Source organism: Enhydra lutris, unplaced genomic scaffold (genome assembly GCF_002288905.1).
Source record: "Enhydra lutris kenyoni isolate GAN:26980312 unplaced genomic scaffold, ASM228890v2 scaffoldscaffold5, whole genome shotgun sequence".
In the NCBI taxonomy this organism is placed as follows: domain Eukaryota; kingdom Metazoa; phylum Chordata; class Mammalia; order Carnivora; family Mustelidae; genus Enhydra; species Enhydra lutris.
Genome location: NW_019154089.1, coordinates 4725344 through 4750477, shown reverse-complemented (window position 1 = coordinate 4750477; position 25134 = coordinate 4725344). Strand labels below are relative to the sequence as shown.

Here is a 25134-nt window from a genome sequence, read left to right as displayed (position 1 = left end):
AGATTAGACTTTTATTTAATTATGAATTTAATTTAATTATGTGTTAACTCTGGAAATCAGATTCCTCCCCTCTTTCCCCAGTGTCTGGTGTGTTTTATTATTGTTTTTCTTTATTGTTTCACTTTTCAGATTGTCATAGGCTGTCTTTTTGCCAAAGATTAGCCCAAAGTGTAAACTTAAGGTCCTCTCAGTTCTTTTCTGAGCCTTTCTCTGGGAATGCATGGTTACTTTCCAATTTTCCCATACATGAAGTTGCTTTTGAATGTCCTAGTCTTTAACATCTAGCTTCCAAAAAGAAAAGAGAAAAAGGAAAGAGAAAAATGACAAGGGAAAGGGGCATTGGCCAGAGGAGGAAGGACTTGCATCAGTTGGGGTAGAAGAAACAACCATGGCTACTTTCCTCTTTGCACTTCTGTGATCAGAAACAGCAATCAGTGATCAAAACACAGATCTCCAATATTTGCAAGACAGGGTCCTTATTGTCCACTCTGGCTTCCACAGTCTGTGTGTGCAGATTGCTCCTAGAGCATGTGTGCACCTGCTGCCACAGGTCTGGGGGTGGAGGATGGGTAGCTCCTACCTTGCTATGAGCTTAAATGGACTGAAATTAACCAGATTTACTGTCCAAACCTTCTCCTGGAAGTTGTAAGCCTTTAACAAACCCCAGAATTCCAAAATAGTTACATCAGGTGGATTCTTTCAGTGCATCTCTTATCTAGGTAAGGAAGGAGACTGCTGGCATTTTCGATTCTGCCACCTTCCTAGAATCCTCACCTCACTTGTTTTTTGTATTATTTTAGTAGAGGCACAGTTCGTGAAGGGTACAGAGGGACATGTGAGAGATAGTCAAACAGGATGCTCTTTTATTTTATATATTCTTGTCTGCTCTTAATTAAAATATTAATGTGTCAAGTTACTCAAATTAATGTGTCAAAATATTAATGTGTCCTAATCCTATAAAGTCTACAGAGTCTTAATATATTGCTTATATTATTTCATCCAAAAATTACTGTGCTCTGTTAAGAACAAGGTCCTGGAAGGCAACTGAGGTCAGATGATTGATTTCTTAATCTCTGTAGCATTGGTCCATAGTTTATATTCAGAGACAGGTTTTAGATAGAAGTAGCAGTATTCAGCTTGGATTAACCACTCACTGACTGCAAGTCATTTTTAATTTTTTTATTAGTTGGTTTTAAAATAGATAATGTATGAACATAGGAAGTTTCAAAAGGTAAAAGAGGATATAAGGCCAATTGGCCCTCCTTGGTCTTCAATCTTCTCTCAAAGGCAATCGCTGTTGTGAGTTTCTTCTAATGTATTCCAAAAACATTCACATACTGTGCAAGCTTATATGTGGATAGTTATATTTATATATGTTTGTATATGTGTTTGCATGTAAACACAAAGAGTAACGTGACGACAACGTCCCACATAGCCCTGTACAGCTGGCTAGTCTCCAAGTCCTTCCCAGCAGCAGGAGGAATGGCTTTTCTGGGGGCCCAGTAGATGGTTCCTGTCACAGCTGGCTCTGTGGTGCATCCATTCCCAAACTGTTTGTACCATGGCACACTGAAGCAGGGTAAGCCAACCTGTCCCCACCTCCCTATGGAAGGAAAACTCAGTGGGGATAAAGGTTGAGGAAGGAGTAGAATAATGGTGATTGTACCCAGTCACTGCCAAGTTTGGCAGTTCTTTGTAACTCACTTCATGATTACCAGGAAAGCAGCCTTTTTGATAAAGGGAATTAGAAGTCTAGGACTTTGGGGGCATTCCCAAATCAAAAAAGAAGTCTGTTCTCTGCCTGCCGTGACATTCGTCATGGGTTACTTGGGCCATTGCACACCCTGGGAGAGTTACCATCGAGATCAGGAGGCCAGAAGAGGGAGTTGGTATCCTTCAGCTGCACGGAGGTGGCTGTTGGGAGGGGGTTTGTGACAGTGGCTTGAGACTGAACTTGAGAATAAGGAGAGGTGGAGAGGAACATTTGTAGAAAGAGCCATTTCCTGAGGTAGCAGAGCTGGCTGCCATTTGGTTCTGCCATCTGGGGACCGGGGCTGTCCCTCCATTCTCAGAATCCCCCACTACCACTAATCTCAGCAAGACTATTTGAGCTCAGAGACTGTTCCCTTTTCACAACAAGGAATTTGTTCATTCCATCCATCCATTCATCCGTCCACTGATTCATTTATAAGATTTATAAAGGGCCCTCTGGGCCAAGAAAAGCACTAGATGCTGGGGGTTCTGAAGTGTAAATGTTGGGGATTCAGATGTGTAGATGCTGGGGGTTCCAAGGTAAACCACACAGAGCTCTGCTGTCACTGCCCTGACTGAGATTAACAGGGATTCAGACAGATGAAGGGTAGTTAGGGACAGTGTGAGAAGTGCTGTGATGGCAGAGATTCTGAGTGCACAGAAGACAGCGGGCCACAGTCCAGCTTGGGGTGGCCCTGGGAAGACTGGTAGAGGATACAGCCAGGCCTGGGGAACATTCCAGCAGACAGAACAGAAGACACCCAGTGGTGGAAGAGAGCTGGCTTCTTGGAGGAATGACAGGTTGTTAACTTGCCCAGAATTTCAGGTGTAAGAGGCTTTCCCAGAGAAAGTGCAGGGCCCAAGCATAAGGGTCTTGGCAGGCCAGGGAAGGATGTAGACTTCCCTGGGAAGTGGGGAGCCATCGAGGCTCCATGAGGAGAGACCAGCTCTGGTGGTTTTGTGTTCCAAAAGCTCAGGGTAGGGGTGCCTGGGTGGCTTAGTGGGTTAAGCCTCTGCCTTCGGCTCGGGTCATGATCTCGGGGTCCTGGGATCAAGCCCCGCATCGGGCTCTCTGCTCAGCGGTGAGCCTGCTTCCCCCTCTCTCTGCCTGCCTCTCTGCCTGCTTGTGATCTCTCTTTCTCTCTCTCTCTCTGTCAAATAAATAAGTAAAATCTTTAAAAAAAAAAAAAAAAAGCTCAGGGTAAAAGCCAGCACGTCTGCACCTTGCCATCTCTGGGCCTCAGAGCAGAGAAGGCCAGGGCTGCTAGAAGGAGGTCGTGTCTATATGTCTGGAGTGTTCTGTGGTTCCCGTAGGGCCCAGCGCTGTGGGAGAGGAGGGCCACACTCCAATCTGGGCCCTGCCTGGCTCAGCCTCACAGAGCAGAGCCAAGCGCAGGCCCACAAGGGAGTGTTTATGAGCACCCAGCATGGAATTTTCCTTTTGGAGCTTGGGCCAGTTCCTTGTTGTTATATAGTCACTCTGGGTGAGCCTGGGGATTCCAGAAAGGTTAGACATTAGATGCTACAAGTGTCCTCTTGCCCCTTGACTGAATCAGTCCTGGGTTTAGCTGAGCCACTTGCTCCCTTTTGGGGATCCTTGTCCATCAATTCCCTTCCCTGTGAGGGTCAAGACTCCCCCCAAACCCACAAAGGCCCTTCTCTCCCCATCACAACCAGGCTATGTCTTGCAGGCTGATACAGAGTACTAGGGGGCAGAAGCCTCGCCTGAAGGAAGACATCCTGCTGTCCTGGCCGGTGACAGTGGCCTGTACCTACCCTCACACCACAGTGCCTCACAACCAAGAAAACTAGGGAAATGTACAAGGGCTGGATTTCTACTTCTTCAAAATTTCCATACCAACTCTATTTATTACACCTAGTAAATATACAGGAGTCAGCTAACAGGTGTACAGCATATTCCTGACATTTGCTGGGTCATTTATGCTTGGGTAGTGTTTCCCTTAGATGTGTTGTCTCTTCCCAGGGAAGACATTCAAGGACAGGCTCTCCCCACCTCCCCCCACCCCAAAGCCCTGATCTATTCTCATCACATTCTAGACTGTATTGTAATAATTCCCACATAGGGCTTATCTCTCCCTGGTAGGTTTTAAACCAGCCAAGGGCTGGAACCATATTACACTGATCAACTTCTACCCAGCACTGGGCAGGAAGATTCAGAGAGGGAGTGAGACATCTTATCATCTGCCCTCGCAACAGAAGGGATGGAAGACAGATACAGGGTTCTTGTATGAATGGCTAGTTAAGCAGCTCATCGATACAGGCCAATACCCTCAGCACTCATACTGATAATTGAAGATTGACGGCCCCTCTGTGTAAAGACGGCTACTGAGAACGAGGGTGAGGGGACCGTCAGCTTTCCAGGAGCGCTGGCTGGGTGGCAGGCATGTACAAGAGCTTTGAAAGCAGCATCTCGTTTATTCCTTCAGCAGCCATATTTGCTCAGTAGTATCGTTACCCCCATTTTGCTATTGGGAAGTTGAGTTCCAGAGACTTCGCCATTTGCCCAAGTAACACAGCTGTTGAATGCCAAAGCTGTGTCTCCGGTTTGTATCTACAGTCTTAAAAGTGTGGCCTGAGTTCTTCCCCACTCTGCCCCTTGGAGGACACCCTGTCAAAATGGTCAGTCCTGACTGGGTGCTCTGTCTACCACTGCAAAGTGAGGGCAGTGCAGAGCTCCGATATCCAGGTTCCAGAGAATTTGGTGCTTGCATGCATGCGTGTGTGTGTGTGTGTGTGTGTGTGTGTGTGTCTGTGTGTGTGTACATGAGCAGGTGGGTATATACATGAGAAAGAGCAGCAATTAAGCAAGTGTATGTGGGTGCCCGTGATGAACAGTTTGCCCACAGTATTTAGTGTATGTGTACAAGGCTGGGCTGGAAAAGCCCAGTCACAGGTGATGTGGGTCAAGGCAGAGGCATGACTGGGGCATCTGGGGTGGTTTTGGCTTACCAGGGTCCTTTGGGCTCTGTGGAGCCCAGCCTGGGACAAGTGGCCAACATCCCCAGTCCTTCCTCCACGCCTCAGTGGTGGCCCTACAGGGGGTCTGGATCAGTTCTCTGTGATAACGCTGCCTCCTGCCACAGGTGTTTTTCAGAGGCATCACGGTGAACACCGTGCGTGGCTTCCCCATGAGCGCCACCATGTTCCTTGGGTATGAGCTTTCACTGAAGGCGATCCGTGGGGACCACACCGTGCCCAGCCCCTGAGCGCCAGGTCAGTGTGCTTCCTTCCCAGCCAGCTGCACCTCCCCGGGGCTTGACACTCTCTGCTTTGCCATGAACACTTGACTTTCTGAAACCTCCCTGTCATTCATTTCTTTTCTAATCTCTGTCATTTCTGGGGCTACAATGGCCACCCTTCTTGTCATCAGAAGACCCTTCTGAAATGCTCACCTGTGGCTGGTAGTGAGCGGGTGCCCAGTAACTGAGATCGGCACAGAATTTACCTGTTGATAGTGGGCTCACCGATCTGTTTTCCCATCCAGCAGTGTCAGCAGCCCTTGGAGAGAAGTGTACTTCACTTTACTATACAAATTCAATGGGTGAGGCCCAGAAGTGAGGACTTAAACCACACTGTCCACCCTCTGTTACAGACATCATCTGCCCACCTCCCTTCTGGACTCAGAGCATGAGACTGAGAGCCACCAGTGGCTCCCAAAGCCCTGGAGGACAGCCTTTGCCCTGGTCCCTGCCTCCTACTCCCTTTCTTTCTTCATCTCTCATTGCAAAAGATCACTGCAGCCCAAGGGATCTAAGAAACAAAATCTGAGCAAGTGACTCCCTTCATCAAATGCCCTCAGTGGCTCCCCATTGCTCTTTAGGTAAAGTTTTAGTCATCAACCCCGTCACCACCAGCATCCCGAAAGTCACATTCTTACTCTTGCCTCTGGGTCTTTGCACAAATTCTCCCAACCTCACACCATCTTGTCACGCCCCACCCCATCCCCCTTGTCCTTCACCAACTCTTCTTTGTCATCCAGGCTTTAGTCTACAAGTCTTTTCCTCCAGGAAGCCTGCCCTTATGCCTCAGCCAAGATGAGTTGTGCCTGCTGTAGGCTCTCCCCTGCAGCCCCTGCTCAGCCCCTACCACATCCCCTTGCATCATAACTGCCTGATGACTTTCCTCACTCCCCAGCCAGCGTGAAAGTCCTGGGAGAGCTGTGACTGTTTCTTCACTTCTCTATTGCTGGTACCTCGCATAGAACCTGACACTGAGACAGCCACTCAGAAACATCATTGAGAAGATGGACAATCAACTTCCAGTATCCCCTCAGCTCCTTCTCTTCTCTTCCTCCCTGTTTCTCCTTCTCTTGCTCCACAGTGGTAACTGCAGACCAGAGAAGACAAAGGGGAATGAGTCAGTGAATTTTCTAGTCAACAAGAAACCATTTTGCTTTGGCCTTGGTGACCGCAAATTCTGTCAAGAAGGATGGCCTTCGTCAGAAAGGTCCAGCAAACCTCCCTGCTGTTGCCCCTGGGGCAGCAAAGGCCTGCTGGCATGTGTGAATGTGGCCAGACCCTAGACCCAGGGGAAGGGCATGATGGATGAGGCCGACAAGACTGAACCCAGGACAAGCCCTGGAACGGTGGCTTTATATCAAATGCTTTAGCTTTTCACTAAAGCACCCCCATTCACGGCTCTCTTGGCTCTTCACCCTCTCTTACAAAAGGAAAAGAGGAGTCACACATTTTGCATACTTAAACATCTTGAGTGAAGCACTACTGTCCTTGGGTTTTGTCTGGGACAAGGCAGAGGAATAGTCTGATTCTCAAAGCTGTGCTCAGATACTGGCCACTCTCCCTGTGACCAGAAGAGAGTGCCTTTCCAAAAAATCCTGTAATAAAATCAGTGCCTCTTTACTGTAGAAAAGAAAAAAAAACAACAACAGAAAATATAAACAGAACAAAATAAAATGCCTATTTTATGCAATATTTTATTACTCGCTCTTCCTATTTAAGAGCTCAGGACCGTCTTTCTATGTGGTTAAATATTCAGCAGCAAGGTGGCTTGAGAGCCAAGATCTGGCAGCTCCTGGAGAGGTGGAAGCTTGCCTGAGCTGTCACACCCAGCCACTTGTCACCACCCTGTTGATTAACTACTTCAGGAGGAAGGAAGAAGTTTCTAGCAGGCCAAATTCTGATGGTCCTGGATTTGGCCTTTCAGAGCAGCGACCACCCCAGTTGGAAGCTCCTCTTTCTGAAAGTCCTCTCATGGGACACGAGGTACAGACAGGGGCTGGTCTTGGCCTACAGGTGTAGGACAGGAGGCTGTGGCTCTCTGGTGGAAGAGAAGGATCCCCATTGACCTTTCAGGAGCCTCATCCTGACCTCATCATCTCATCCAAGGAGTTACAGCTTCCGAGTCCCTTTATCAAGCCCTGGATTTGAATTTACCAAGTAGCTCTGAGTTCATGCCCAAGTCAAGCTCTAGGTGACAGCAGCGTCCAGTCTCTGAAGGCGTGGGAACCAGTGGTTCCCTCGGGAGTCCAGACTGGGGTCGGGGTGAGAGATGATCCATGTTAGAGAGCCACAGAGCCCACACGGTCCCTGCAAGGGGGTGGGAGGGTGACTTTCTCATGTCCCTGGATGTAGGTGGTGGATGGGCTGCGACTGTTTCCAGTGTCTGCAGGGAGCAGAGTCCAACCCGCAACTCCTACAGCCTCCTTCCAACGACCAGAGGCAGAGTTGTCCCTCACCCCCTTCCAACTCCCACGGAGGAAGAATGTTTCCTTTTCATTCATCCTCTCTGTTATTTGTCCCCCAGGATCACACATGAGTGACCCAAGGGCTGTGTGAAACCCAGTGAATGCCGCTTGAGGTTGTGCTCTGGGATGTGGTTCGTTTTATCTGTTCACAGGGAGATACCAGACTAGTATGAGAAAGACGACCCTTGTTGGTAGGAGTAGGGTCCCGGCCTGGGTCAGCAGTCAGCTCTTTGGCTTGTTGGAAGCCCACAATGCCAGCTGGGCCATCCACTACCCACAGACCAGGATTCGCTGTCCCAGAAGCTTCCTGGAATAATGCTGGTCTACCTCCTGCTATGACCTTCTTGCTCCAAACCTCACTGATCTACTTTGAATTCCTAGGAAATTCAATTTCAAGGAAAGAAGATATATTCTTCTTGTAATATCTTTTTTTTTTTTTTTTTTTAACATTTAGGAATAACCCAGACCACCTCCTCGCCCTTCACATCTATTCTCCTGGTGATCCTCTGCCGATGGTTGCTTCACAGAAATGATTTTCTCAGTGGGTTGTTGACCCTTAGATCTTGCTGACTGATAACCTGGTTAGGTTAAGGCTATTTTTTTCATCCTTTCCCCCCAGAGCCAGTGTCACCTGACCACAGCCTCATTGTGCTACCACGGAAGGCAGCCATCTAGAAACCCATGGGAGTGAATTTACTGAAGAGAAAGAAGGCCTCCTCTGCACTTATGCTGTGGGCCGGGTGGGTGCTCAGCCATCGGTGCTGAGAAGACCTCAGAATCCCTTCTTTCCCTGATTTGAGTACTCTGTTCCTTACCTCCTGGCTGGGGCCCCTCAGCGGCTGCCTGGGAAGGGAGCAGTGGACTGCTGACTGACACCAGCTAATTCCAATACGCACTGGCCCTGGGTACAAAGCAGGGTAACATCGACCCTGCCCGTGTGCCTGCTCTGTGTTCTCTGGGAGTTCTAGGAGGAGCTCCCTGGTCTCCACATTGTCAGATAAAAACACTAAAAACCTCTTCAGGTCATTTCTGAATCCAGTGTTTCTGCCTGGCTTCCAAGGGCACTGGCTACCCTCATTCTTCTCTCTGTTTAGATGTCTGTGGGTGGCACCGGCCCACAGACCCTCTCCACGCAGGTGAGAAGGGAAAGCGAGGATGGTAGTCGGGCTTCTCGTGGCCCAGGTGGGCAGGAAGGGCACCGAGGAAGGAAAGGCAGCCCTGTAAGAGCCTTCCCACCTGGGCTTGCCACCTGGGTCACAAGCGCTGGTAAGGCACTTTGGAGGCCGTGGTGCTGAGCGTGCTGGGATGGACATTCTCCGGGCCTTTTTGTCACATGGAGAACAAAACATAATAAAATGTTTTGTCCACAGTCTAGTTTCCAGGATGGTTTCATTATTCTGAATTTCCCTCTTGCTAGAATCACATGGGAAGGCCACTGCTCTTTGGCTGTCCTGTGGCATGGATCCATGACATCACTGTCACTTCTGTGCCGACAACAGGCATCCCTAATCAGTCAGAGAGCCTTTTCCTGATGCGCTAAATGCCACTTGAGAATCCCCAGTGTAGGGCCCTGGGTGGCCACCACCAGCCTGCAGAGCTGGCATACAGATTAATTGCCATTCTTAGCTTAAATCCCAGTGGGGAAAATATCCTTAGATTATTTTCCTTTCCCCTTTGGGATTGTCTTCCTTGATTTCTCTGTTCCCTCCTGCAGCACTACAGAAAAGAAAAAATCAGCCACTCAAAGGGTCTCTCAGCTGAGGAACTGCAGAATCGCCACTTGGTGGCAGCAAAGGTCAACAGAACCATCCACAGATGTCAGCTTCTGGTAACTTGTGACCAGGGTCCTCCACGGTGAGAGTATCTGAGTCCCATGACACTTCTCTTCATGTTTTTGGGATCTCACCATCTATGTTGTTATTGTCTTTTTACTTCTCTGTAGTGGAATGAACCTCAGGTGAGAGGAAATTCCACCTGGCATTCCAGGTCCAGGCTATCCTCAACTACCTTGGTGAGCTTGGCCCACTTTTGCCCCGTCTGGGCCTCAGTTTTCTCACCTGTAAGATGGGGGGATTTAACAGTGGGGCTCCGTTATTTACCTACTAGGGCTTTCGTAAGAATCAACTGCAAACATGGTTTTGTAAACTACAAAGTAAAAAACAGGAACTCGAGAAGGCAGGGAAGGCAATTGCTTATCTGATTTTTCTGGTTTCTTGTTTAGACTGCCCTTCCTCTCTGTGAGTTCGGGTGGTTTGCCACACAGGGTGGCTGCAGTGGTGTTCCTTGGACCTTGTCTCTATAGGTAAACCTGAGAACTACTGGTGCCTGGCCCCTAGGCCTTTGGATGTCCAAAGGGGCAGTCAATGCACATGCTTGGGATAGGGTGGATAAAGATACTGATGTGTTTTTGCTGATGCTGAGGATGTCTGATGAATTATGGATGCCAGCCCTTCAGGATGCTGACTTCTAGTGCCCCTTGTTGTCAGGCTGATAGCAAAGGGCTTTCCAGAAAACATTTGATCCAGCAGAGGAATCCAGCCCGTTAGTACCTGAGAGTTAGAAAAACCATCCAGAGAATCGCTAGCTCTTTCCCATGGCTAAGAGTGGGGTGGGGCCAGCTTGCTCTGAGATCAGTCCCTGCCGCCAGTCATAACACCAGTCCTCAGTTCCTGTACCTCCTGCCTCCCAGCTGCCTGGACCGGTCCTTGGGTCCACACGCATACATTCTGGAGACACCCCTGCATCCTCTCTCTGTGTTGAGTCCAGACCCTGGCATTCCCTGCATGCTTCACCGGTGTCTGCTGAATGATTCCACGATACCCTCCGGTGTACAACAAATAAATGAAGACTTTTTTTTTTTTTTTAAGACTTTATTTATCTGTAAGAGAGCACAAGCAGGTGGAGCAGGCTCCCCACTGAGGAGCCCGATGTGGGACTCGATCCCGGGACACCGGGATCATGACCTGAGCTGAAGGCAGACACTTAACTGACCGAGCCACCCAGGAGTCCCTATGTGAAGACTTTTAAAATTTTTCTTTTAGTTTTTTTCAGCCCCCCATTCCATCTGATGGCGGTAAGAAGTAATTTTGCCATTTCATGGTAAAACTCAGAAACAAGTTAAAGGCAGGCAGTTCAGGGTTTTCTCCTTCTCCTCCATCTCCTGGGAATGACTTTAGATTTTGGGGGGTTGGGGTGTAGGGAGAGGCTGGCTCCTGGTTCTTGGGAGGTGTTCCATCCTATGCTGGAGTTCTTCCTGTCTAGTCCTGGGGTCTGGCCTTCCCTCCACGGTGGCTTCTGGGGAAGCATCTTTATTCCTCTCTGATCTTGGCCATCTGATCTGTGGTCCATGCACAGCCTTCTCTCTCAAGCCCTAGACCCCTCTCTGTCCTCTGGGAAAGCCTTGGCTTCTCCATCAGAACTACTCAGGGGCTTGATGTATCAAGATACTTGATGTATCAAGCCCATCTTGGGGGCTGCCTATGCTGCACCATGTGCTAGATGGCAGGAGGCATTCTCTTTTCAGATTGCTGTCTCCCAGGATAAGCAATCCAGAAGCCCTCCATTCTCAGGTACTCACCCCTCTTTGGAGTCCTGCCACCACTATCCCCTGGCTTCACTTACTGGCAGAGCCCTCACAGGTGTCTGCTGTCATCCTCTCCTCTCCAACATCTATATAATACTGGTTGGTGATAAAAGCACTCAACAAACAGAATAGAAGGGAATTTCCTCAACCTGATACAAGGCATCTATGAAAAGTCCACAGCCAACATCACACTCAATGGTGAAAGGCTAGATGCTTTCCCACGAAGATCAGGAACAAGACAAGGAGGGCTGCTCTTACTTCCACTCCACATGATATGGAGGTTCTAGCCAGGGCCATGAGGCAATGAAATGAAATAAAAGTCATCCAGATTGGAAAGAAGAACTAAAATACCTCCTGTGCAGATGATATGATCTTGTACATAGAAAATCCTAAGGAACCCGTTGAAAAAATATCAGAACCAATAAACAAATTTAGCAAGATTTCATGATACAAGATCAATAACAGTAATCAATTATATTTCTATATCCTAGCAATGAACATTCTAAAAATGAAATCAAGAAAACAATTCCATTTACAATACCAATTGAAAAATCAAATATTTAGGCAAATTTTAACAGAATAAGCACAAGACTTATACACTGACAACTACAAAGCCTTGTTGAGAGAAACTTTTAAAGATCTAACTAAATGAAAAAGTATTCCATACCACAGGTCAGAAGACGAATGTTAAGGTGGCAGTACTCCCGAAATTGATCTATAGATTTAATCCAACCCCTCTCAAAATACCATTTGGCTTTTTCTTTGGAGAGAGAGGTTCAGAAATTGACAAACTAATCCTAAAATTCATATGGAAATGCAAAAGATCTAGAATAGCTGACATGATCTTGATAAAGAAGAATAAAATTGGAAGACTCACACTTCCTCACTACAAGTCTACGGTAATCAGAGTGTGGTGCTTGGCATTAAGAGAGAGAGAGACGTAGATCAATGGGATACAAGGGAGAGTCCAGAAATAAACCCTGACATTTATGGTCAATGGTTTCTGCCAAGGGTTCCAAGACAATAAAATGGAGAAAGAAGCGTCTAACAAGTGGTATTGGGACAAGTGTACATCCACATACCAAAAGAATGAAGTTGAGACCTTATTGCACACAATATATGATAAATTAACTCAAGATGGGTCATATACCTAGAGGGAAAAGGTTAAAGCTATAAAGCTCACAGAAGGAAATATGGGAATAAATCTTTATGAACTTGCATTTGGTAGCAGTTTCTTAGAATAACAATAGTGCAAGTGACAAAATGTATACAATTTGGACCACAGTTCACAACTTTTGTGTTACAAACGAACCCATCGACAAAATAAAGTGACAACCTACAACATGTAGGAAAATACTGGCAAATTTAGATAAGGGACTACTATCTAGAATATATAAAGAACACTGACAGTTTAACAATAAAAAGACAAGTGACCCAATAAAAAAAAAATAGACAAAGTATTTGAATAGACATTTCCCCAAAGAAGATACACAAGTACCCAACGAGCACGTGAAAAGATTCATCACTAGTTATTAGGGAAATAAAACTCAAAGCTACGAGATACCACCACATACCTGCTGGGAGGGTTATAATTAAAAAGACAAAGAATATCAATTACAAGAAGGTAGAGAAATTGGAACCCTCGTGTATTGCCGGTGGAAATGTGAGATGGTGCAGCCACTTTGGAAAACAGTTTGGCAGTTCCTCAAAAAGTTAAATAGAGTTACCATATGACATAGGGGCACCTGGATGGTTCAGTTAGTTAAATATCTCTTGATTTCGGCTCAGATCATGATCTCAGGGTTGTGATATTGAACCCTGCATTGGACTCAGCACTGGGCATGGAGCCTGCTTAAGATTCTCTCCCTCACTCTCCCTCTGTCCCTCTCCCTTCCCTCTCTTGTCCTCTCAAAAAAAATTGTGTGTGTGTGTGTGTGTGTGTATGATATGTGTACATATATATGTATATGTATGTGTATATATATATATATGACCCAGCAATTCTCCTAGGTACATACCCAAAAGAAATGAAAACATGTTCTCACAAAACCCTTTACATGAATGTTGATAGCAGCATTATTCATAATGGCCAAAAAGTGGAATCAACCCAAATGTCTATCAACTGGTAGATGGATAAATAAAATGCAATATATCCACACAACAGAATATTATTTAGCAATAAAGAAATGAAGTGTTGATATATGCTATAATATGAATGAAAGCATCATTCTAAGTGAAAGAAGCCAGTTACAGAAAAACACATACTGTATGATTCTGTTTATAGGAAAAATCCAGAAGAGGCAAATTTACAGAGAAGAAAGTAGATCATTGGTTGATAAGCCCAGGGGAAGGGAGGAATGGCTGCTCATGAGTACAGGGTTTCTTTTGGGGGTAAAGAAAGTTTTCTGGAATTTAGACCGTGGTGATGGCCACACGGCCCTATAATGACACTAAAAACCACTGAATTCTACGCTTGAAGTGGGTGGGTGGTCTTTACATTTCTTCTGAGAGCTCCCTTTGCTGCAGAAGAGAGTTCTTCATCTAGACTAGGTGAGGGGAGCAGGCTAGGAAAGGAATGGTAGTCTTGAGCCTTCACCATATCCTCATGCTTCAAATTGGATGGATGGGCAAACTGATAGACAGACAGACATATGGGGACTGGTCACAGTCAGTAAACTGTGGGCTTGGCTTTGGTCAGTGTTATTGTGCCCTGGACCAGAATCTTCTGGAAACAACTCTGCCTGGGGCTGGGCAACCTGGACAAGGTGGATGGCTGTGTTGAGAGCTTCCATTCTCCTGTTGGTTAGATGGAAGATGGGGCTCTAGAGCCAGTTACATGAGTCAGAACCTTGGCTTCACTTCTTGTGAGTCGTGTGCCCTGGGCAAGGTATACTAACCTCTCTGGGCCTCAGTTTCCTCATCTGTGCTCTGGGAATAACTATATACAAAAATTGTATATCTACCTCATGAGGTTCTTGTAAAGATCCAACTAGATATTCCATAAAATATGCTTAGCAGAATGCTTGGTACACAGTAAACACTCAATACATGTTCCTTCTTCTCCTTTCTCCAAGGGGCTTTTTAGATAAATCTCAACTCTCCTGACAGAGGCAGGAGAGTAATTACTATGCGCCTCATCACAGGCCCTGAGAACTGTGGGCTGAGCTGGCCTGCAGGGGTGTATCCTGTGGGTTAATGTGACTTTTGCAGAACAGCTGAGGGAAACCACCAGACGACACTGGTGACTCATCTGTGACAGTGGATTGCAGCTCATCTCCAGGCCCATCGTCTCCGGCAGGCTATTCCGAAGTCATCACCAGCCACTAGCATCTGTCCTCACTCTGATCCCCGTACAGGGTGAGTTCTGCTGAGGGGGAGGCCCCAGTTGCCTCAGGCTATAAACCACACTGGGAAACGCCTGTCTGGGGCCATTCAGAAAAGCCAAGTGGAGGACACGAGAGAAGGCCCTGTGGCCAAGAGCCGGGAGGCCATAAAGCCTCTGTCCCTCCTGGAGATGCCCAGCCTGGCCCCAGATAAGCCCTTGGGAGGGAGTTCCCCCCCGCTTCTGTAAGTGGGGCCAGGACTAGGGAATTATCACAATTCTGAAATCCAAACAGTTCTGAAAGCCCAGGATTTGCTGAGACTCATTTGGCTGCAAAACCTGACTACTTTGTGTGACAGCTCAAGTGGATTTTTTTTTCAGAATATTAATGTATTTCATTATAGAATCCTGCCCGGGGGCCCTGCTCTGGGGATTATGTAATTCATAGCACGTGAGCTATGTGTTCCCTTTCTAGAAGGCCAAACAGTTTCAATTCTGAAAACTATCTGGTCCTCAGCTTTTGGAATCAGGGAGTGTGGGCCCACATTATTATGAATCTGATTTACCCTTAGACCGTCATCAGAGGAAACACAGCTGATATAAACAAAATAAGAAAGGAACAGAATGGAGAGAGCAATAGGTTTGGGATGAGACACTGGGGCAGAGGGGTGCTCGAGGTCTCACTAGTTATAGGGTTTTGGGAAGGTCTTCAACCATTCAGAGTCTCGATTTCCTTACTTATGAAACAGAAATAATAATCCCTACCTCCTGTGCTTACTAGGGGTTTAAATGAGATAATGCATGCTTAGTGCATACAGAGTGAGTGCTTAGTAATTTCATGCTTAATATGAATAGGTAACAATGTATGTATTAGCCAGATAGACCTTTTTCCTCAGTGCCTTGTGCACTGGGATCCCAGACCAGACAGGGAGTCTGGTAGCCACACCTGGATTCCATGCTCTGGGTGCCTGGCAGGAACAGCACCCAGCTTGAGGAGCCCTGTGTAGAAAGAGGGAGGGTGCTGAGGATGTTTAGTACTCAGAACTTCCAGTGTCGGGGAAAAAATCATGTGGGAGATGCTGGGATATACTATTATAAACAGTCGTAGTGGAACATGAAGTCTGGTACCCACTCTTATGGGAGGTGCTCAGGAATTCTCCTTGGCAGGCCCAATGTCCCCGGTCCACCCACCCACCACTGCTACATGATATTTCTCACTTCTCTTGGGAAGCAGGTGGATCAATAAGTTGTGACGACTGTCTACTTGTCTTAAGGTCTGTGTCCACTACAAACTGCTTATGGCCTTCAGCACTGAGAGAGAACAAAGGCTAAACCGTGGGTTCCCTTCTGAAAGCCTCTTGACTGAGAAAATCCGGCTTTGGCCCTTTCATCTTCATGTCACTATAAATAAATCATTGAGAGACTTGTTTCTTTCTGTGCAAACTAAGATTAAGACAATTATTGATTGGATGTCCCCAGGGACCCATAATTTCTGCACTCCAGAAGATAGCCCAGCCCCCCTGAGTGAGGCAGTCCTTGCTAAAAATTCCTTCTCCATCCCCCCTGCCTCCCATCCCTAAAGTGTTTGCACAACTCTGGGGATCAGGGCTACTTAGAGTGTCAGAGAATCGTAACTTTGGCCAAGGGCTTTTTTTAAATTAATTAATTAATTAATTTATTTATTTATTTTTAAAGATTTTATTTATTTATTTGAGACAGAGAGAGAGACACTGAGCATGAGAGGGAAGAAGGTCAGAGGGAGAAGCAGACTCCCCATGGAGCTGGGAGCCCAATGCAGGTCATGACCTGAGCCGAAGGCAGTGGTTTAACCAACTGAGCCACCCAGGCGCCATGAGGGCTTTTTAAAGGACAGGTCACTTCTGGGGCATCTGGGTGGTGCAGGTGGTTAAGCACTCGACTCTCGGTGTTGGTGGCTCTGGTTGTGATCTCAGAGTTGTGAGATCGAGCTCCGTGCTGGGCTCTGTGTTGGGCTGTGGGTCTGCTTAAGAATTTCTCTCCTTCTGGGGTGCCTGGGTGGCTCAGTGGGTTAAAGCCTCTGCCTTCAGCTCAGGTCATGATCTCAGGGTCCTGGGATCAAGCCCTGCATCAGGCTCTCTGATCAGCAGGGGGCCTGCTTCTTCCTCTCTCTGCCTGCCTCTCTGCCTATGTGTGATCTCTGTCTGTCAAATAAATAAACAAAATCTTTAAAAAAAAAAAAGAATCTCTCTCCTTCTCCCTCTATCCTTCCCCCACCTCTCTCTCTCTGCCTGTCTCTAAAATAAACAAATCTTTTTTAAAAAATGAAATAAGGTCAGTTCTGATATTGTTTAACATCATAACTGATTAAAAGAAAAAACAAAAAGCCAAGTGAAGCTCCTTGAGGAAATCTTGATGCTCTGAACTTTCCGTATTATTGTCATCAAAAGTACCCAAGGGTGTTCTAGCTCAATAGAGAGGAGAAGCAATTCTGATTTTGACAGTACCCGGAAAAATACTTCCCATGGTAGATTCCTGTAAGCTCTTCCCAAGCCTCTAACCCTTCAGGTGGTGGGGGAGAGGGTGACTGTGATAGTCAGACCATCCTAACCCCAAGACACTTGCCTTAACCTTGCCTCCACCCTGTCAATCCCACAGAGCCAGGCAGGAAGTTGCTGGCAGAGGGCCCCTCCCAAGTGGCCAGGTTATGTGAACCCCAGCCTGGGGCCAGCGTGGAGCTCTGTGAAGGGACCTCACCTCTGTGAGCACATCAAGTGTGTCACCATGTCTTCTCTAGGTGAGTACATGCCTGACCACCAGACCAGTTCATACTCTACTTCTGCATCTCGAAAGTCTTTGATTCAGTCAGTCTGTATTTATGGAGTTTCTGCTTTGGCATACAAGGAGTACAGGCTCAGGAAAGGCATCTGGGCTGCAACAGTGAGCTGAGGAAGTTCTCTCCCCTCAGAGAGCTGACATCTGGGCAGGGAGAGACAGACAACAAACAACAAACATGGTCAACTCAGGAATGCCAGAGCATCTTAGAAGGTAGTCAGTACCATGGAACAGAAGATAGGATCTGGGCTTCTGGGGGAAGGGGCAGGTTGAATATTGAAGTCAGGTGGATAGTGTATTAGCTAGGGTTCTCCAGAGAAATCGAACAATAGACACACAGATAGATAATAAGGAATTGGCTCATGCCATTAAGGAGGCTGAGAAGTCCCATGCTCTGCTCTCTGCAAGCTCCAGGCCCAGGAAAGCAGCTGGTGGGGGAATAATATGAGTCCAGAGACCTGAGAGCCAGGGAGCTGATGGTGTAAGTCCCAGTCCACGTGGAGCAAGTGTCCCAGCTCATGGAGTCAGCACAGAGAGGGCCAATGCTTCCTTGGCCTTTTCAGGCCCCTGTGGATTTGCATGAGGCCCATCCACACTGAGCTGCGCTGCCCGTATACCCATTCAAACGCTAACCCCACCCAGAAACACCTTCACAGACACACCCTGAAGCAATGTTTAGTTAAATATCTGGGCACATTGTGGCCTGGTCAAGCTGACATATAAAATATACCGCCAGAGGGGTACCTGAGTGGCTCATGGGTTAAGCCTCTGCCTTCGGCTCAGGTCATGATCCCAGGGTCCTGGGATGGAGCCCCGAATCGGGCTCTCTGCTCGGTAGGGAGTCTGCTTCCCTCTCTCTCTCTTTCTCTGCCTGCCTCTCTGCCTACTTGTGATCTCTCTGTCAAATACATAAAAAAATTCTTTAAAAAAAAAATGTAATGTCAGAGAGCCCCATATGCCAAGTCAACAACCTGGTCCAAGGATCCCTCTGGGAGAGTCCCCGTTAGGCTCTGCACCCTGGCTGGGCACGCTGCCCGGCGTGTGGTGGGCACTAGTGGAAGGTCTTTGGGGGTGAATAGGTGACTGTTGATCCCTGGGTAGCTCTAATTCAGAGAGTCTGTCCTGTGGGTCTCCCCCGGCTTAGTTTCAAACCCTGCTATCTTCTGTGTGTAGGTGCCCACATTCCTGGGTAGGCTCCTACCTCCTGGGATTACCACACTGTGTTCTCCCATTTCAGGTACACAGATGGTTTCTCAGTACCCTGAACTCTTTGGCAGTGCCCTGAGCCTCCCTCCCCCAGCACCCACAAGGAGGGTGCCCTGAGCCTCCCTGAGAGCAGCCCTCAGACCAACCCCACACACCACTCCTAACTGTGACCTCTGTGTCCCCAGGCATGGGCAGTGGGTCTCCCAGTCTGCTCAGGATAAGGAATCTTGTTATTACAGGAGTCCTTGATCCATTCAGTCCCTTCACGGTGTTTGTAGCTTTCTTTTTTTCTGAGCAGCAAGGAGCAAATAAGCACCTGGAGACCAGATGGTGTTCTTTTTCTTCATATATATTTATTCCAAAATAAAATACAATTTTAAACAAGTTAATTACAACTGATTCTAATTTAGCATGGCTTTACTTGATTTTTTAATGGTCCCAGATTAAAGAGGAGGCTTTTTCATTCAATAAATAGCATAAATAATATTTCATCTTCAGACTCTGCCTATCGCCCTTTGTTTCTGAAGAGTTTCCTGGAGACTCCGCAGAAACGTCAGCATGTTGCCTGTTGTGGTTTGGTTACATGGTTGTTCACAGGAAAAAAACTGTGGGGAGAAAAGTTAGCGAAGACAGAGTGACTAGAACAGTGTGGACCAGGAATCACCCTGCTTAGAGGACTGAAGTGGGGTAGGGGTGTGGTGGGGTGGGGTATGCAGGCAGCAGGGGCTTGAGACAGAGGGCAAATGCTTGGGAAGGTCGGGGGCTAGCATGTTGCATAGACAGTGCAGGTGGCTAACATTCTGCTACTGTTCCTGGGGTGTCACACACACACACACACACACACACACTCCCATCAAATGGTCCTAAATCTCCTCATTAGAGGAAAACTCAGGATTATTTGAGTCTTAACCTTTTATTATCCTTTTTGGTTGTCCTTCCAAGGTCATGGCTAAGAGTGGGACTTTGGGGTCAGATAGACCAGACTTCCAATTTCAACTCTGCCTCACATTAAGTACCTAGCCTTAGGCAAATTGGTTAATCCCACTGAACATCTGTTTCTCTGTTTCCTCCTCTCATAAAGTGAGGGTGATAAATGATCATTGAAACAATTGTCATTGAAATGGTATTGCAATGAAACAGTAAATATTAAGCATTTAGAACTCCAGTGCTGTTGATGGTAAGTAGCTCAGTAAGCAGTTGAAGGAAGGGCTCTCAGCCTTCTGGGGACAGTGGTGGAGATGGTAAATCCCAAGGAGTTCCCACCCACCTTTCCCTCCAGGGACCAGGGCATATGCTGAAGAAGAGAAGGTGCCCTAGTATAACTTAGCTAGCATCCTTTGAGACACAGCTCTGATCCTCCAGATTTCAGCTTCTTACTATAATCAGGACAGATGCATTCATCATTCAAGAGAAGTGAATGGCAACATGGTCGTGAGTATTTTTTAAAACTAAAGGGAATAATGGACTATCCGGGGCAGATCTCACTTTACTTTTGTCAGTCTGGGTAAATTTCTTAGAGTTCTCTTATTGACCTTGAGCTACCAATTCCAAGTTCATCATCCCTTTTCCTTTTTCATTTTGATAGAGTTGTCATTGACCCTCACATAAACACAACTAAGCAGAGCATATCACAGATAAAAACAAAGTCACCTGGCACTTGTTTTTCTTTAGGTCTTGGACTGTTCTTTTTACTCGATTGAAAATCAGGGTGTATCTTGTTCCCACAGTGGAGTTGGTCATCTGGGACAGACCTTCCTGGAAGCACGTTGTGGTGCAGTTGTCCTGGTAAATAAAAAGAATTGATTCAAAGAAACCTTCTGAGGACCACTTTGAGAAGAATCACAAAAAGAATGCCTTCAGACGCTATTTTAACTTAACCAATGTAACCTAAACTGGTATTGTATTTAGACAGGTCCCTTCCCAGTCTAGGAAATGATCAGCATTTCAAGGTGAGACCATTTTTCCTCAGTGACCCTCCTTGGAGATTTCCAGTTGGTTCCATCCAAGGAACACAAAGCCTATGGATGCTGGGAAACTAGTTCTAGTCTTCTTGGCCCCTGATGTTCCTCTGCTGTATGTCTTGTAATAGTAAGGTCCAAAGTAGAGAGAGAGGAAAAGCTTTCTCATACCAGTCTGATGGGATGTGCCAAATGAATAGAGCCGGTGTTTCATGTGAACTAAAATCATGGACCATAAACTGAGGGTCTGGCCTGGACTATAGATGCATGGTCCATCCTCAGAAGGCACCTCACACTCATCTCATCGAAGGGATGCCCCCTGATGGGCTGTGATATCTGACCCCAGCTAAGGTGAGAAGCTCAGATTCTCCCAGGGTTTGCTTCCTTCCTCACCTAAACCAGAAAGTTTCTGCCACTCTTCCTCTTTGCCTACGTGGGGAATAAATGACCCTCCAGAACCCTTTTTTCACTTTCCCTCTGCCTTAGAAACCCTAACCTCCCAGCATTCAAACTGCAACAGCCACCCTACATCAGCCGAAAAGACAGATAGGAAGGGAGGGAAGGGGAGAGAAGATATAGCACCTGGATAGTTCATGCAAGAGGAAAGAAAAAGAGTTACTTTTACTTACTCATTTTGCAACTCTAGAGTTTTAGGGAATAAATCAGTAAGCAATATGATATAAGCTATATTCTGATATTCTCAGCTCTGGTGTGATTTATCTGTGCACATGGCCACTAATCTAAAAAGACATACAAGATTCTTTTTAAAGGATTGAAGAGTGTTCAAACTTCTGAAAGGGCATAAAGCTGACTAGATACAAAGTGATGTAGACGGTAAAGAATTTCAGGAGGCTGCTTTTAAAAGGAAACACTGAGCCGTAACAATTACAATCGAGTAACATCTTACTTAAAAGATCAAATAGAGCAATTCATTTTTACTTGAAACTTCTGAAGAATACAAGGTCGAGGTTATGTTGTTTTACTATATACTTACAGAAGGAATGGTCAGACACAAACAATCAGTCACCTGCAAAAGAAAAATTCCAGAGTGAGGATGCCCGATGCAAACACGGAAGTAAGTTTGGAAAGTTCTTTTTTTTTTTTTTTAAGATTTTATTTATTTATTTGACAGTCAGAAATCACAAGTAGGCAGAGAGGCAGGCAGAGAGAGAGGGGGAAGCAGGCTCCCCGCTGAGCAGAGAGCCCGATGTGGGGCTCGATGTGGGGCTCGATCCCAAGACCCCGGGATCATGACCTGAGCCAAAAGCAGAGGCTTTAACCCATGAGCCACCCAGGTGCCCCTGGAAAGTTCTTAAAAGAGCATTGACTCACATTGGCATGGCTGCAGTTGCATTTTGAAGCTGGATGTTCCTAAAGTAAGTAGAAAGCAAGAACCCATAATGGGTGGTGAGTTTTTCATTCTTACGTTTCACCTAAATTTTCAACAGCTGCCTTTCCTGTCAGCACCCCGCTCTGTTGTTTACCTGCAGTTTGTCAATGAGGTGTGTGACATCCCTGATCCCCATGAAGGTCGGACAACTCTGGCTGGTCACGGAGCAGAGGAGCAGGGCAGAGGCAAGGACCACCACGGGCAGGAGCATCTTGACAAGGAGGTGGAAGCTGGCTTGCAGATGCCTTGAGATGGAGTCGTATTTAAAGCTCCCCTGCAAACCTGGGAAAACCCTGACATCAAACTGATACCAGGTGCCCACTTTTTCTATGTAAGATTGGGTCACTTGACATTGAAAATATACATGTATACGTCGAACTGAGTCACTTGGCAAAGACTATGTGACATTGTGCTGGGAAATGTCATTCCCCAGAAAAGATACTTTTCAAAAGTTGGGTACCAAGATGCTGAAGGAAAAGTTAAAGATCTTAAAACCATAATTTTTTTTTTTTTAAGACAGATGCTCTAGTTGTGAGAGTTAGAATATTTTCCATGAACACCCAGGTCTGTATTTTCCCCTTTTTACTTTATTGGAAATGCTGATCCACTAGCCAGTCTTGGGTGTTCTAATGAAGGTCCAGGAGGGGGCGGGAGAATGAGAAATCATGCCTGTGAGCTGCTCTGTCAGGGTTTTGCAAGCTCACGCTGGTGAACCCACTGCAACCTTAACCTTACTGTACTTTATCCTCAAATCATAAGTGTTTTTCATGCCTAGGGCCAGATTCTCTACCTCATACAAATGCATCTTTGGGCAAATATTCCTTTAAATGGGTGTCTGAAGGAGGAACTCTTTAACTGTACCAGCAAGAATGTAGCAACAGTGTCTGTTAAAATTGGCCTTGAGGATTCATTAGTGTCTTTAGGGAAATTATGTAACTCTGCACAGCATCCAGTCAACACTCAGTGCCTGAAATAGGATAATAGCTAGCATTTATTGAGCACTTAATACATACCGGACACCATTTTAAGCACTTGATGGGAATTAAGCCATGTACGACATATAGCCACCAAATTAGGTAGATACTAGTTTGTCATCCCCATTTTTTATCTTTTATTTTTAAAAATATTTATTTATTTATTTTAGAGAGAGCGAGAGTAAGGGGAGGGGCAGAGGGAGAGAGAATCTCCAGCAGGCTCCCTGCTGAGTGCAGAGCCTGAGACGGGGCTCAATCTCACTGCCCCGAGATCATGACCTGAGCCCATTTTTTATTTTTTAAGACCCTGTATCTTAGCTTCCTGCCCCTTTGAAGAGGCTGTTTTTTTCACTATGAGCCAGAAAGTTGTCTCACTGTTGCCCTATGAGGTAAGTACTATGATTACTCCCATTGTTTTATACAATGGGAAAAGCTGAGGAGCAGAGATGTAAGTAATTTGCCCAAAGCCACACAGCTGGGAAGCAACAAATTTTGTACTGAGGTCCGGAAGGCTGTCTCCCAGGTTCAGCTCATAATCTTGCTCTCCTGCTTCTCTGTGTGTTTTTGTCTGCCTCTCCCACTGGGATATATGCCCCATATGTGTCTAGTTCAGCCTTATATCCTCAGCCCCCGGGCAGGCACCTGTGGAAGTGTGGTCTATCACTAAATGCTTGTTGAATCAAAACATTAATGAGAAAAGCAGTTTTTGAAATAGTAAGAAACATACACAAAAACTATGATTTTATAGTTTCAAAGCTAGTTTCGGGACAGGCATTTGGGGGTGTGTGAGCTTAACAAAATGTATCTTCCTCAGACTAGAGACTGCAAAAGCAGGGATTCTTTTGCTCTGAGCCATACTAGCAAGTGGGACAAATCCATATGATTTTGTCACCAGCCCTGTAAGAGTGTGTGGTAATATTGTTGTTCCTGTTCATGCCATCCCTTAGGAGTTGTGACGGACTATGGGGAAGGGAAGTCTCTTGGGAGCAAACAAGGGAAAAATCGGCTTTTTGCTAACTTCCCTAAATCCTCCTGCAGGTCCACACTTGTCCTCTGCAGGCACTAAGGAGAAGTTACAGAGGCCTACCAGCCTATGGCAAACTCTTTGATTACAGAGTAATGGTCTCTACAGAGTAGTGATCTCCTTTTCTTGCTGATAGAATCCTCACTAGTTCGGGATGGCAATGGGCCCGGCCAAACACCCACTTTTTTAGTCCCTCTACTGCGCTGCTGCAAGGGGCCACATGACATGTTCTGATCAATGCAATGCCTCTAGAATTCACTAGCTTTTCTGGTTAACAGGAGGCAAAAGTAGCTGAGACCTGCCCTTACCCCCTTATTGCAATTCAAGTGTGGATATGATAACAAGTGCTTCCGAGGCCATCTTATAACCATGCAGGAATGGACAAGAGAATTGTAACAATAGCAACATGAACACTTTATAGAAGTAGAAGTAATCATTTAAAAAACCAAGAAAAATAAAATCATGAGAGCAACAATAGACGGTAACAATGAGAATACAATAGTGCTAGTAAATTCAGCTAGAAATCACTGCCTACAGAAGACCCTGCCTCTTGCAGCTTAGTAAAAATGGAAATCTCTTCTAAAAATGGAAATCGGCACGTGCCAGAGAAATGTCAAAGATATGCCAGCATCAGATCAAACGTTTCTTTTTCTAACATCATTGGAAGACGTAAAAGAGACTTGAAAAGGCAATCACCTTCCCATTGTGTAGATCAGTACTATTTAATGCCATGTATGTAAGGCGTGGAAATCCTTTCTCATTGCCTCAGATGTGCCTCCCACACTGAGGAAAACACCATACTGCCCCTATTACTGGATAGATGGAGGCTAGATCCAGAAAGAAAAGTGGGCTTGTCCAGTTACCAGTGGGGTAATAGGAGAGTGTGGTGGTTAACACCCGTGACCTTGCAATCAGATTGCCTGGCTTCCAATGTTATTTCTATCACTTGCTGGCCATATGGATATGGGTGAGTTGCTTGGCCTCTCATCCTTCTATTTCCTGACTGTAAAACAAGGACGTGGATGTGCAGGATGGGAGTGCAGTTTTCACGTAAGGCCTACCTCAGAAGAGTCTTGTAAAGATTGAAAGAAATGTTTCATCAGTAGACATCATCTATGATCTTCCCCTCCTGGGAAATGTTGAGCTAGGAGTTGGTGGCCTGAGGGTCTCTCTTACCATTCCCCTTCCTGTTATTCAGTTCAGGGCTCTGTACAGAAGGCAGGGCAGGGGAAGCTCTGGAATCATGGGCTGCCATCTTCTCTGAAGTGCTGGATATCCGTCATCTTCTGCAGTGGGCTGTAGAGTGAGCTTCCTGGCCCCATGAGCCAAAGGTCTTCTCTTGGTGTAGCCTGGTATCTACCGTCAGAGTTATCTCAAGTAGGTCCTGGT

General features: G+C 46.3%; 2 protein-coding genes across 2 annotated transcripts in view; one reads left to right on the top strand and one right to left on the bottom strand.

Annotated features, from left to right (window-relative positions):
- The window catches only part of LOC111141259 (solute carrier family 25 member 48), a 37704-nt gene extending 32725 nt beyond the window's left edge, over positions 1 to 4979 (top strand). Inside the window, exon 7 of the mRNA XM_022493707.1 lies at positions 4857 to 4979. Coding sequence (XP_022349415.1) covers positions 4857 to 4979 — 123 coding nt within the window. The remainder of the gene's footprint in view (positions 1 to 4856) is intronic.
- Positions 4980 to 18893: 13914 nt separating this feature from the next.
- On the bottom strand, positions 18894 to 21958 carry LOC111141057 (interleukin 9). Its single transcript, XM_022493386.1, has 5 exons — positions 21842 to 21958; positions 21690 to 21728; positions 21352 to 21384; positions 20050 to 20181; positions 18894 to 19004 (listed from the first exon to the last, which is right to left on the bottom strand). The coding sequence occupies exons 1-5, from the start codon at positions 21956 to 21958 to the stop codon at positions 18894 to 18896; spliced, it is 432 nt and encodes a 143-aa protein (XP_022349094.1).
- Positions 21959 to 25134: the final 3176 nt, after the last annotated feature.

Excerpts from the sequence above, each read along its gene's own strand:
- LOC111141057 (XM_022493386.1), bottom strand. The coding sequence starts at position 21,958 with ATGCTCCTGCCCGTGGTGGTCCTTGCCTCTGCCCTGCTCCTCTGCTCC. Across the intron at positions 21,729-21,841 it reads ACCTCATTGACAAACTGCAG|GAACATCCAGCTTCAAAATG; the intron begins GTAAACAACAGA and ends TACTTACTTTAG. Across the intron at positions 21,385-21,689 it reads GCAACTGCAGCCATGCCAAT|GTGACTGATTGTTTGTGTCT; the intron begins GTGAGTCAATGC and ends TTTCTTTTGCAG.